This window comes from Neofelis nebulosa, chromosome 17, assembly GCF_028018385.1.
Source record: "Neofelis nebulosa isolate mNeoNeb1 chromosome 17, mNeoNeb1.pri, whole genome shotgun sequence".
In the NCBI taxonomy this organism is placed as follows: domain Eukaryota; kingdom Metazoa; phylum Chordata; class Mammalia; order Carnivora; family Felidae; genus Neofelis; species Neofelis nebulosa.
Window position 1 is genome coordinate 25,649,867 of NC_080798.1, and position 14,568 is coordinate 25,664,434.

The window sequence follows — 14,568 nt, forward strand, 5'->3', positions numbered from 1 at the left end:
GTGGAGCCTGAACTCACGAACGGTGAGAGCATGACCTGAGCTGAAGTCCGACACTCAACCTCCTGAGGCAGCAGGGTGGCTCAGGCAGTTAAGTGTCGGACTTCAGCTCAGGTCATGCTCTCACCCTTCTGTGGGTTCAAGCCCTGTGTCGGGCTCTGTGCTGACAGCTCAGAGCCTGAAGCCTGCTTCAGATTCTGTGTCTCCCTCTTTTTGCCCCTCCCCTGCTCACACTGTGTCCCTCTCTCTCTCTCAAAAATAAACATTAAAAGAAATAATAAAATTGTGTTAAACTAAATGACTAAACAGATGATATAAGAAAGTTAAAGGAAAACATGTTAAAGACCACCCTAACCCATGAATACTCAATATGGAGTAAACTAGTTAATGGGTGATGTTTCAGAAAAATCCACTTATAAAAATATATACAAAAGAAGTGTGCAAGTAGTGTTCCAGTCCATTGTTCTCAGTGGCCTTTCCACAAAAAGAGAGGCATACCTTATTTCATCTTGCTTCACAGATACTGCATTTTTTTTTTTTTTTTTTTACATATTCAAAGTTTTTGGCAACCCTGCATCAATGATGCAAGTCTATCAGTGCCATTTTTCCAACAGCATTTGCTCATTTTTGTCTCTCTGGATCACACTTGGTAATTCTCACACTATTTCAAACTTTGGTATTATTATATTTGAATTGCAACCATCTCATGATAAAACTCTAACAGATGAAGTTTCTCATGGATGAGCAAAGAAAGTGATTTCTTCAGATGGAGTGTACTCCCGGTGAAGATGCTGTGAAGACTATTGGAATGAGAACAGAGAATTCAGAATATTACATGAATTTAGTTGATAAAGCAGTGGGAGGGCTTGAGAGGATTGACTCCATTTTAAAAGAAGTTCTACTGTGGGTAAAATGCTCCCAAACAGCATCGCATGCTGCAGAGAAATCATTTTTGAAAGGAGAGTCAATCACAGCAAATTCATTGTTGTCTTATTTTAAGGAATTGTCACAGTCACCGCAGCCTTCAGCAGCCACCACCCTGCAGCCATCAATATCGAGGCAGCAAAAAGACTATGATTCACTGAAAGCTCATATCCTGGTTATTAGCATTTTTTAGCAATACAGTATTTTTGAATTAAGGCACATACACTGTTGTTCTAGACATAATACTATTGCACACTTAACAGATCAAAGTACAGTGTAAAACAACTTTTAGATGCACTGGGAAACTAAAAAATTCATTTGACTCACTTTATTATAATATTTTCAGGAGTACAATACAGTGATTCAACAATTCTATACATTACTTAGTGCTCAACACAGTAAGTGTAGTCACCAAACATTATTACAGTATTACTATATTCCCTATGCTATACCTTTCATGCCTGTGACTTATTTATTTTATAACTGGAAGTCTGTACCTCTTAATTTCTTTTGTCTACTTCACCTATTCCCTCACCCACCTCCCTCCCCTCTGGCAACCACCATATATGTGTAGTTTTACCTTTAGATACTTAATTCAATTTTATTAGTTTGTATATTCCACTGACAAATGCATTCTATCCAACTGCCACAACTTTATCTTGAAGGTAAGTATCTCCACTTGTTTTTATTCAAAACTGTTACGGTTCTTCTGAATGCTTTCCTCTTCTATGTGAATTCTAGAATGAGCTTGCCAACTTCCCTAGAAAGCCCTCCTGGGATTTGGAATGGAATTACTTTAAATTGATAAATTAGAGAACAATGAACATTTTTGTGATACTGAATCTTCCCATCCATGAAAATGATCTCCCTCTCTCCCCCATTTCTGTAGGCCTTCTTTTATGCATTTCAATTTAAAAATTTGCTTCCTAGTACCTTATGATTTGTTCTTATTGTAAATAGTGCTTTAAAAAGTTTGATTTTCTAACTGCTTTTGGCTTTAGTAGAGAAAAGCAGTTGATCTTTATAATTGATGAACTTTTTTTCTCTCATTTTGATGCCCCAACCAGGATTTCAGAACACTAGCAAATAAAACAATGACAACAGACATTCCTGACTTGTTCCTGACTTTAAAGGAAATACTTCTAAGGTTTCACCATTAATTACAACGTTTGAATTAGGGTTTTGGTAGATACTCTTCATCATGCTGAAGACATTCTTCTATGCTGGACTTACCAACGTTTTTTTTTATCGATAGGTTTTAAGTTTCACTGAATATTTCCTCTGCATCCATTGATAACTGGATTTTCTCCTTTAATCTGTTAATATGGGAAACTATATCATTTGATTTTCTAATATTAAACTGTCCAACAATTTCTAGGTCATGACTTTTAAAACAAAACCATTATAAATAATCCTGGTGTATAATTCTCTCATGCTATTTAGCTCTGATAGAACAGGCTGGGGGAATGTTATTTTTTCTTCAATTTTTATTATGTAACATGTTCCTTGACTATTTGGTAAAATCTAACGTGACCAATTTTTCTTTTTTCTTTTAGTTTATTTATTTATTTATTTAGAAAGAAAGGGAGAGAAATCCCAAGCAGGCCCCGTGCTGTCAGCGCAGAGCCCAAAGTGGGGCTCGAACTCACAAACTGTGAGATCATGACCTGAGCTGAAGTTGGACACTTAACCAACTAAGCACCCCGACCAATTTTTCTGTTTACCTATTTTAAGTAAAAAATCAATTTTGATAATTTGGTAAGATTTATTCAGGTTTTCTATTTAATTAATTTTGGTAAACATATATATGTATGTAAATACGTATGTACACACATATGTTTCAGGAAACTGTCCATTTAGATGGTTTGCAAATTTATCAGCAAAGAATTACTCTTAGTATCATCTTCTAGTCTAAAACAGTTTGATTATTGGGGCGCCTGGGTGGCGCAGTCGGTTAAGCGTCCGACTTCAGCCAGGTCACGATCTCGCGGTCTGTGAGTTCGAGCCCCGCGTCAGGCTCTGGGCTGATGGCTCGGAGCCTGGAGCCTGTTTCCGATTCTGTGTCTCCCTCTCTCTCTGCCCCTCCCCCGTTCATGCTCTGTCTCTCTCTGTCCCAAAAGTAAATTAAAAAAAAGTTGAAAAAAAAAAAAAAATTTTTTTAAAAATAATAAAAAAAAATAAAACAGTTTGATTATGGAAAATTTCAAATGTGCAAAATCGGACAAAATAGTATCCTAAACTCATGCCCCATTTCCTAAGTTATTAATTCAGCCAGTCTTGCTTGAACTGTAATACCCCTCCCACTTCTGCCTCTCACATACTGAGACAAATCCCAGAGAGATTCACACGTCAACAGTTCTAGGTGTATTGCTACTGACCACTTAAAAAATAATCTCAGTACTATTATGAAACCAAATTCTTCATTATCAAATACCAGTGTTCAGACTTATGTCTTTTAATGTTTCCTTCTTTTACAGTTTGCTTGAACACACAAGTTCATTTGACTTTTATATTTCTTTTAATGTGTAGATTCTACTGCTGTGTTTTCCTACCTTGTCATTTATTTAAGAAACACTCAGGTTTTTTGCTGTTGTTGTTTAGCAGGTCTTCTTCATAGTTTGTCTTATGAATGTTTTTAATCTCTGCTGTAGATGATTCATGACCGTTTCCATTCTAATATTATTTAGGTCTTTTTTTCTAAATCAATCTTGGCAGAGGTGTGTCTATAGTAATCTTTTACAAATGGCCAGCTTTTGGTTTTGTTGATTCTTTTTATAACTTTGTTTTAAAATACTGTTTATTTCTGCTTTCATTATTACCGTTTCTTTGGATTCCTCTGGTCATTCTTCTAACTTCTTGAGTTGAATCCCAGCTTATTAAATTTAAATCTTTTTTTTCTTCTAAAATAAGCATTTATAAAACTCCCTTAAAGTACTTTTAGCTGCATACCACACATTTTGATATGTAGTATTTTCAATATTACTGAGTTTTAAATCTGTTTAAATTTATGTCCTGATTTCTTCTGTGACCTATTAAATACTAGCTGGCATATTATTAAATTTCTAAACATAAGGGTTTTAAAGGTATCTTTTGGTTACTGGTTCCCAATTTATGTGTATTTTTGTCAGAGGATGCTCTGCATGAAACTAAGCACTGGTACATATTTCAGACTTCTGTTTTTAGTTTTAGCGTATGGATCAGATTTTATAAATGTCTCATGCATGCTTGTAGAAAATGCTTATTTTCTGGATGTTGGAAGTAAAGTACCATGTCTTATCAGGCATACTGCATTATTTAAATCTTCTGAGCCTTACTAATTTTTTTGTATGCTTAATTACTGAGAGGTGAAATTAATTACCCACTATAATTGTGGGTCTGTCAGTTTTGCTCAGCAACTATCAATTCATGTTTTGTACATTTTGAGGCCATATTAATAGATAAAATTTAAAATTATTATCTTCCTTGCAAATTGGTGACATTCTTGATTTGTATTTTAATAGCTATATCAGATATCTTTTGGTATTTGTGCTATTTCTTTTCTATTTTTGTTATTTCAAAATTTTCCATAGTTATCCTAAAACAGGATACACTTGGATTTTAACTGTAGTATTTGGTCCATTTATTATCTGTGCTCAGAGATATTTTAATTTTGCCCATATTCTTAAATGATAGTTAAGTACTGAATTTTAGAATTTTAGCTTGGCAGTTATTTTTTTCTTAGCACTTTAAGGACATTAGTATCTTCTGGCTTCTATTTTGCTGTTAAGGATTCTGATATCTCTCTTTTATCTCTAGTTGTTTTAAAGATGTCTCATTGTCTATGGTGGCCAATATAGGTAGGTGTCAATTAAAACTTTTTTATTGCTTTGGGCATCACTTTGTGTCAATGTTTTTTGTCAGCTTGAACATCTTCTTTTCTTTTTGTTTCTTTGGTTTATTTATTTTTGAGAGAGAGAGAGAGAGAGAGAGATCGAGCATGAGCAGGGGAGGACAGAAAGAGAGGGAGATAGAGAATTGGAAGTAGGTTCCAAGCTACAGCCTGGCATGGGGCTTGAACTCATGAACCATGAGATCATGAACTGAGCCAAAGTCGAATGAACTTACTGAGTCACCCAGGTGCCCCAGCTTTAACATTTTCTTGATAAACTGCCACTACCCCACCCCCTGGGTAATTTTCTCAGATCTATCCTTTAATAACTATACCTTTTACTTCAAGAAGTTTTACCTGGTTATTTTAAAAGTGTACTTGGGTCATTTTTCTTTCTCATCTTTTTGATTCCTTCTTATAAGATACTTAAAACACTTACGTTCTTAGGGATCTAAGAAACTCCTCGCTGTTATGCCTGCTAATTCACTTGTGGTGAGTTGTCTGCTTATGTGTTTTCTTTCTTTTTTTTTTTTTTAATGTTTATTTTTGAGAGAGAGACAGAATACAGGCAGGGGAGGGGCAGAGAGAGAGGGAGACACAGAAACCCAAGCAGGCTCCAGGCTCTGAGCTGTGAGCATGGAGCCCAATGCAGGTCTCAAACTCATGAACAATGAGATCATGACCTCCGCAGAAGTTGGATGCTTAACCAACTGCACCACCCAAGCTCTACTTGTTTTCTAATTTTGGGTTGTGAGCATACCTTCAGCGGTATTTTACTGGTGGCAATCCTGTAGCCTCCATGGTTATTTTGTATTTATTTTTGCCCGGTGTCTATAAAAAGGTTATTTGAGGTCAGGACCATTTTGTTAATTTTTAGACTAACTGGTTCCTGGATTGGGCATGGAATGTAAATTACATACATCCCAACCTCTAATATAAACAGGTTTCTAGGTAAAAATTTTAGGGGAGACCCCAGCCTTATCCCTGAGACTGAGCCTGGAAAGATAAGCTTCTTCATTATCAACCCATGTTAGTGGAAGTTTTTTTTCTAATCTACCACTTCATAGCAATTATCTCTCTTTGAGAGTTCCAGCTTTATGTGAGGGATCTCACAAACACAAACCCCAGGCCTTTTCTGTCTCACCGTGGCCGTTAACACCAAGCTCCTGGCATGTCTTCCGGTGAATAGTCAGAGTGTACTGAAATCAGCAAGAGGCATTTGTACCATCGATTTCAGTTTTCAGTTTATTACTCTGGTTTATAGTTATCTCTCTTCATTTCTAGTCCATTAAGAATTATCTTTGAAAATCTTACCTATGCTTTTAAAAGAGTATCTGTTGTATTTTACCCAGTATTTCTAGGTGTTTTGTAACAGATATGTTTTCATATAATCTAATCCATCATATTACCTTAACTCTAAATTTGATTTTCATAATTCTTTAAAGGTTTGTTCTCTTATCCTCACCCTCTCTTTTCACATGTATCCACATTAAATATAATTTTAACTGTGAATATTCCTAGAAGTATAAATTAAAAGCTTTTTTGCAAAAGTAGTTAGCAACCAATCTCAATCTGTCAGAGTTATTTAAAAACATCCTTCCCTGTGGTACTTTCCAATCATAGTGCTACATCGTTAGCACAAGACAGCATGGAAAGAAAGAACACAGAACTGAGACTCACTATGTTTGTGTTTTGGTTTTGACACTATGACCAGCTCTGAGAACCTTGATAAGACACTTCAACCTCTTGAGGTCTATTTTTCCTCCTTATAACATTTTTTTTAAGAATCTATGATCGTCTGGATCAACACTTGTACTTTCCACTTAGGAATACAGAGATTTTAAGAATCTCAAAATTTGTGTGATATTCCTGAATTTATATTGTAGTTTACTTAACTATAATAATGCTGTGATGCCCAATCTGATTGCAATAAAATCAATTTTTAAAAACTTGTAGTATCAGTTTATACAATAGTAAGTATCTGCAGGAATCAAAAAAATATATTATGCAATTCAATGTCTTGTTACGTTCTTTTCTAAAGTGACTCAGTACATAATAATACCTTGGCTTTTGGAGTAGCTTTAATTGTCCATATGCAATCAACTGCTTGGCCAGGTTTTGTTTTCTCTTCTTGTTCTACCTGACTAGAACGCACTATTCCATCAGCTCCCGAGAGCTCAAACTGGCAATCTAGAAAGAAAAGTTGAATGATGTTCAAAGGAAAATAAGACTGATCAAAATGCCATGAGGAAAAAGAGGTGATATACTAAACCTGGGATAGGATTTAAAATACCTCCTAGGTAAGTAAAGTCTGGATCTGTAACAGAAAAAAGAAGAAAGTCATTGGCATTGAGATAGTTTAGTTACTTTAAGGCTTAATGTCTTAAGTTCTATCTAATGCTAATTTAATAGCAGAGCAAGAGAAAGCTTTCATTGGTGTAGATTACAGATCACTGTTTCTGGGCATGCTTAGGTGTTTGTTTATAGGAGCAATGTTTTTTAATATGCTAATATTTATACTTCTGATCCCATCATGAATAACTTATTTATGTCACCTGGAAACTCAGAACTCTCTGTCAATTGCGGTAGCTAGTCCACTGAGGGATGAATGAATGTATATACAACACAATGGAGTATTATTCAGCCTAACAAAGAAATGAAATTCTGACACAAACTACAACATGGATGAACCTTGAGAATCCTAGATTAGTCAAATTCATAGAGACAGTAAGTACCAGAAGCTGGAGGAAAGGGGGAATGGACAGTTAGTGTTTAATGGATACAGAGTTCCAGCTTGGGTTAACAAAACAGTTCTGGAAATGGATAGTGGTGACCACTGCACAACATTTTAATAAATGTACTTGACATGTACTTGTACACTTAAAAAGGATTAAAATTGTGAATTTTGTATGTTATTTGTAATTCAACACATATACAAAGAAGTAGCTAGTGAGCTGTGTTTTCAAAATGGCAGGGAAAAAATGACTAGCTGATATACAGGGTATTCTGCCCTATGAAGTAGTTCATAGAAGACTGAGAACCAACAGCATATATCAAATAACTGATTAAAGTTAACTGGTCGGGTATTTGTTTTTATGAACTAAACCAATTAACTGAAGTAACGATATTTTGGTGTCAAAAAGGCTTAAAAAATCTTAAATATGAATCAAATCTTTACAAACTGGTTTAGAATACCTGAAACAAAAAAAAAAGTCAAAAACAATGCTCTTAATACTGTTTTTAAATATTAAAAATCAGGCTTTTTAATATGTAAAGATTCTCACTTTAAAGAAAAGTAGCTCTTTTTCTATTAGTTTATGTATCATGAGAGCAATTTTATATGGATTGTGGCTAAAATATAGACAAATTAGAAGAAAATGTGTAGGATTTTATAGTACTTCAGAATTTCTACACCCACTATGCTAATTATAGCAACATCAGGAAAACTATGTAATATTCTATTTTATAGATGAGGAAACTGAATGAGAGAGATAATGATTTTCTTAGACCATATATATATAATGGCAAAGTCAGGACTAGATTGCAATTCTCCAGACAATTTTTCTTACCCTACCACCATGTTGCCTTTATAATGTGGGTAAGGATACCACAGTTTTACCACTGAAGAAAAAAATATCAAAATAAATAGGTAATGCATAATTGGCTAATTATGGTTGTGTCTAGGTATTTAAAATCATATTTATAAAATAAATTTTTCAATAGGGATCAATAAAATCAAGAAGATGACTACTACTACTAATGAGAAATTAGTATGTTTTAAATGGAATTCTTTAAGCTATTGGTGATATTTGTTGAGGCAGAGGACTCTTAACGTATTGCTACTTCCTGGAAGTAGCAACTGGGATAATTCTGGAAATTTTAGTGCAATAATGACAAAATTCTAGAATTCTTGCCTACACATGAATAAACTCTGATTCATCTGGCAGGTAGTTCCTATGACTTTTTACTCCAATGCTGTTTAATTAAATTTGTCTTTGATATTTCTCTGCAAAAGAGCTGAAATGTCACTGACCCCTTTCAGCAAGGTTGATTTAGTTTATTAAGTTAAAAAAGAAAAGTCTGAGATGTATACTCAAGCTAAAAGTTTCTCCCCTACTTTTTTTTTTTTCAATATGGTAACCATGCATAAAGTATCTGTAATAAAAAACAATTTTAACAAGAATTGAGCACCCAGCTAAATACAATAAACTGTGATTGAAATAGGTTTTGCAGGCTATTTAAAGATTCTGAGATGTTTTAAACTAGCAGTTTTTTCATTCTGGCAGTTTGGTGTATATAGGTCCTATATGAACTTTCAAATTAAGTTTGATAACTCTGTAATTATTTAAAATTATTTTAAATTCTGGAAAGGGCAAAACTATGGAGACAGTAAAGATCAGTGCTTGCCAAGAGCTAGGGGGAGGAATGAATAGGCGGAGCACTAGAGGATTTTTAGGGCAGTGGGAATACTTGGTATGATACTGAAATGGTAGACACACATTGTCATACATTTGTCTAAACACACAGAACACCCAACACCAAGAGTGAACCTAATCAATGTAAACTATGAACTTTGGGTGATGTTGTGTCAGTGTGGGTTCACTGACTGTAGCAAATGGACCACTCAAGGAGCAGGATATTGATTATGGAGGCAGCTGTGTTTGTGCGGGGTTGGAGGTATATGGTAACTCTGTACTTCCTGCTTAGTTTTGCTGGGAACCTAAAACTGTCCTAAAAAATAAAAGTCTAGAGGTAAATTTTACTTTCTAAAAATGTTATCCTTTTGGTATTGAGAACATAAATATTGAAACAATGCTTAAAAATTCCCATAATGTTTACTGACAAAAAAAAAAAAGTTGATTATGTTGTTTAGGCAAAAAAAGCAGGTAATATAGATACATGGTCTCAGTTATGTAAGACAAAAAGAGATACAGAAAAATATCTGAAGGGATACATACCAGATTGTTAACAGTGGTTTTTTATATAGAAGATGGTAAGATTATGGATATTTTTTCATTTAGATATATGTGTTTTTTAATTAACAAATTTCTTACAAAAACATAATAGCAAAAAGATTATATAATTGATGTTACTTTTTCATTGTTTCAGTCTCTAAGTTGTTTGAAGACAGGAGCAATAACTTGTAGATCTTTGTGTTTCCGTATTAGGGATATGCATGGTTTTACACCAGAGAGGCTTTACAATTCTCACAGTGTTTATACATACCACAGGATAGGGAAGACTGGTGGAGTGGGCTGAATGGAGACCCTAATTTGAATCCTCAGAACCTGATAATATTACGTGGTTAAAAAAAAAAAAGTTGAATATTACAAAACAAAAGATGTGACTAAGTTAAGGATTTTGAGAACAGAGGGTGATGTGAACATGGAGGCAGGGACTGGAGCGATGTGGCCACAAATCCAGGAACGCTGGGGCAGCCCCCAGAAGCTACAAGAGGTGAGGAATGGATTCTCCCCTAGAGTTCCCGGAAAAAAAGATGGCGCTCCTAGGTTTTCTGCCCTCCAGAACTCAAGAGAATAAAATTCCACTGTTTTCAGCTGCTAAATTTGTAGTTAATTAGTTAAGGCAGCCTCAGGGAACTAATACATCAGGTACTCCCATTTGACAAATAGCAACTGTCAGGCACAACTGTGCCTAAAGTCTTATAGCTATTAGGTAGCAGAGAAAGGATTCAAACCCAGATCTTTTCACCTCCAAGTGCAGAGCAATATTTTTTCTATTGCTCAATACTTCTTAGAGACTACTTATTCAAATGAGGGGTTAATTCAATCATTCCAATGCAAAAAGCTGCCAAAATAATTTTTGGTAAGGATTATGAAATTAAGACAATTTGCTGTATTATTTTTAAAGTGTATTTATCTTGATTTTTCACCCTTGATAAACACTATAAAACATAAATAAATCTAAGAAAAATGTGTTACCATCTATGAAATGCTTCAAATTCAAGTGATATAGTTCTATTTCCAATTTTTGGGTTTATTTATTCACAGAGTGATTTCCCTCTGGCCTTGTTAATTTTTTTTAAAACCTTAATTTGACTAACTTGACTAAATTCTCTTTTATATACATAAGATTCTAAAACCAGAGTGAGACCCACTGAAAAGATAACTTCATTACCTGGAATAAATGAATATTTTGCTCGAAATCCCAGTCCTTCAAGTTCTTCATCAGAACTAAACTTAATCCACATAAACCTCCCTGTTGATCTAATTAGTGGAGGGCTTTTCACACCACAATATCGATCTATAAGTGGAGAGAAACCAAATGGCCCATCTCGAACTTCCAAGTGGTCAAACCGACATTCAAATGATGGTTCTATATAATAATGTTCATCAAAGGTCAACTCTATTCTTTGACGTGGAGCAGCTAGAAAATAAGAGCAAGCAAATCAGGGCAACACAAACAAAGAAAAGTAATAAATGTCCTGACAAAAGTGGGGAAAGCAAAACAACTACCTACTATTTCACAGAGGAGCATCATAATGAGGATTGTTATGTATAAAATTCATAACTGATGTTATATTTTGTATCAATAGTAGCAATGCTACTTTGTAGAACTGTAGCAATCTTTCCCTTTGGCATATGCTGTTCATTAAATTAGTTAAATGTATTTAAAATTACAGTAGAAAAGCTAATGCTGAGTACATGAGATACAATATACAATGAATAGAAAAACAGAAGAAATGAACTAATGTAACTATGGATATAAGTTTGCATAAAGCATGATAAGAGATGCCAGTAAATTTAAGTCTTAACAGAGAAGTTTCTCATATATACCAACGCATCTGGTTGAATTATATTTTAAGAGATTCAAAATTCCTATAAATTTCAATTTTTTAATTGTTAATGTATTGTTAATGTGTTTGTTAATGTGTTCAGTACTCAGAAATATTTAAAATTACTAGAGTTTAATTCAAATACATGTTTTTAGATTTTGTTCAAACTGGCTCAAACTGGGCATCTTACCTATGTACTTAGTTTTACAAAAAAGTAAAAATTCATCCATTAAAAGATAGAAATTGGTCAGATACCTTCCAAAATGTAGATACACTCCTTGTTTGGTGGATAAGAGTCAGGATAATTTGGTGAAGCAAAATGACCTCCATTGCTGGTTCGAACCCAAATGCCACACTGGGTTGCAGGAACATGCTTGATTCCAATATTTTGTCCATCTTAGGGAAAAAATCACATTTAAAACATGAATTACAGCAAAAGAGAATAGTATTCTCTTTTCCCCACAATTTAACTACACATTTGCTCACTAAATGTTACACATATACTGTATATAATTTTGCAAGAACCACCACTAAGTTTAGCACAAAAAACAGCACAGTGAAGTGAGAGAAAGGTAAGATTGTATGCTGTGCTGGTGAGAAGAACTTGCTGCTAGAGGACAAGTTTACCCTGTAGGAAAGCAGGGAAATAAAATGCTTAGATTTTACAAGGGCAAAACCGTGTGGGAGAATCTGATAAATCAGTACAACTCTATACAATTCAGTTCTGACATAAAAATAAAAATAAAAATAAAAGGATCCCAGGGGTTTATCTCTACTATGGTGCCTCTATATTTAGTTTAACACAAAAGCCAAATAGGATCCAAAGATTACAAAGGATTTTGGTTGAAAACTGTAGATTAAACACATGTATTTAGTTCTCTATCCTCAAACTCCACTTAACAGTAAAGGATGTTTTAAGGGCATAAATAAACCTTTAAAGAGGTCTAAACGTAGGTGCAATAACAACTGGCAGTGCCTGATATCTCTGGAAGCAGGACAGGGGTTGACAGGTGGTGGTAAAATTGTGCTTTTTAAAAATATGAGGCTTGGGTAAAGGTGTATTTAGAATCAATCTGATTTCTAATACTCTCCCCTACTTCACAAAACCAGGTAGCTGCTACTCTATCACATCAGAAAATGAGGTTATTCCTTTGCAGAAAAGCAGGGTTACTACATTAGGAAGCACCAGGAACAGCTGACGGTGACAAGACCAACCTGCAAACAAAGAGACTCAGGAATGTTAACACAGTGGATGGCATTCCCAGCCTCTTCCCCTGCTCAACTCCCTTAAAGCTTCTAAGCAGGAAATGGAAAGCTTCCTCTCTAGGGACTCTAAACACTCCAAAGAAATCGAGACCCAAGCAAGAATGCAGACTCAGGAATTCCCCAGTGTTGGGTCATTCACCAGTGAGGGCCACAGTTAACAAGTCTTTCCCACACTTGCAGACAGCTAATGATCAGATTTTAGTGCTCTTCTCATAAATAAGTGGATATTCAGGGATCACCATATTTGAGGAAATCCTCTAATATGAAAAATGAATAAAAAAAAGAAAGCAAAGCTGAGGAAACAAAGATGTAAAAAAAAAACCAAAAAACAAAAACACACACACACACAAACATTTAATCTCCTTAGAGAAAGAGAGTATATCTATAAGAACAAGAATACTTTAAGAATATTTGGAAAACAAAAACCTTCTAAAAATAAAAGAAATGAAAAATTAATAGAAAGTTTAATGAAGAGAGCTATAAATGGCCTGTGCCCTGTTTCTGTAGATAAAGATTACAGTGGAAGACATCCTTTTCCACTCACATGCCTACTGTCCATAGCTACTTTCACACTACAAGAGCAAAAGTGTATAGTTGCTTCTGAGACTGTAAGGCTGTAAAGTTTTAAATATTATCTATCTGGCTCTTTAAAGTTTTCCAGTTTCCGGTTTAGAGGATGAAGTTGAAGAAGTCTCAATAGAGACTACTGAGAAGAAAACAGAGTAGAAAGACAGGTGGAAAACAGAAAATAATAACAAAAATACCCCATAACTAAATAGAAGTTTCTTAAAGATAGAATAGAAAAAAATAGAGAAAGATAATTTAAGAAATTAAAGGGCGCCAAACTGGCTCAGGCAGTACAGCATGTGATTCTTGATGCTGGGGTTGGGAGTTTGAGTCTCATGGGGGGTATAGAGATTACTTAAAAAAACAAAATCTTAAAAAAAATTTAAACAAGGAAAAAAGGAAATAAAAATTTCCTAAATTAAAAGACAAAATTTTCATATGGATAAAGTTTCATGAGTGACTTAATGTAAATTCTGAATACAGAGGTGACCAGAATTACGACACAATTACACTGAGACAGGTGGTATAGAAGGAAAGTAACAGAACATTTGTATATACTAGGGGGTAGAAAATGCATGAAAGAGCTAAATTCTCATCTTCTGTGGTAGAAAATCATTATCTAATACCTAAGACTGAAATAATTAAGAATTAACAGTATAACATATTATTTAGTAATATGCAGCAAAATTCCAAAAGATTCAGCTAAAATACTGGTTATCTCCATGGAGAAGGAAGTAGAGTAGCATAGGATGGAGGACTGCCTTTTCATCCTTAACTTTTGAATGCTTTGATTTTTGTCACATGTATGTATAACTTAGAGGAAAATAAAAAGTAAATCAGAAAGTGTATTAAACCCTGGCATGAAAATCTGGTTCAAAAATCACACTAGCTTATCTTCTTTCATAAACAAGGACAATCAGAACAGGTTACAGGGCTTTGAATAAGATACTGATGGAAATATTTCACTTGTCTACCCTGAAAAAAGGGATTTTTATTTTTGCTGAGTGATAAGCACAAATCTCATTTAATTTCTGGATATAATCCATAGTGTGCTAGGAACCACTAGTAATGCCAATTTAAAAAATTTATCAATCAGGGCAAGACTTTATGTTGACAATTTAGTTAACTGCAGCTGAACCCAGTTAAATTG

At 34.4% G+C, this 14,568-nt stretch overlaps 1 protein-coding gene across 3 annotated transcripts in view; it reads right to left on the bottom strand.

Moving 5' to 3' along the window:
* NETO2 (neuropilin and tolloid like 2) overlaps nucleotides 1–14,568 on the bottom strand; it is a 59,091-nt gene that overhangs the window by 31,560 nt on the left and 12,963 nt on the right. For 2 of the 3 annotated variants that reach the window (XM_058708062.1, XM_058708064.1), the window contains 4 exons: nucleotides 11,841–11,981; nucleotides 10,928–11,176; nucleotides 7,062–7,106; nucleotides 6,852–6,979 (listed from right to left, as the gene is read on the bottom strand). In XM_058708062.1, the coding sequence (XP_058564045.1) occupies nucleotides 6,852–6,979; nucleotides 7,062–7,106; nucleotides 10,928–11,176; nucleotides 11,841–11,981 (563 nt within the window). The remainder of the gene's footprint in view (nucleotides 1–6,851; nucleotides 6,980–7,061; nucleotides 7,107–10,927; nucleotides 11,177–11,840; nucleotides 11,982–14,568) is intronic. The other variant, XM_058708063.1, reaches the window with a different exon arrangement.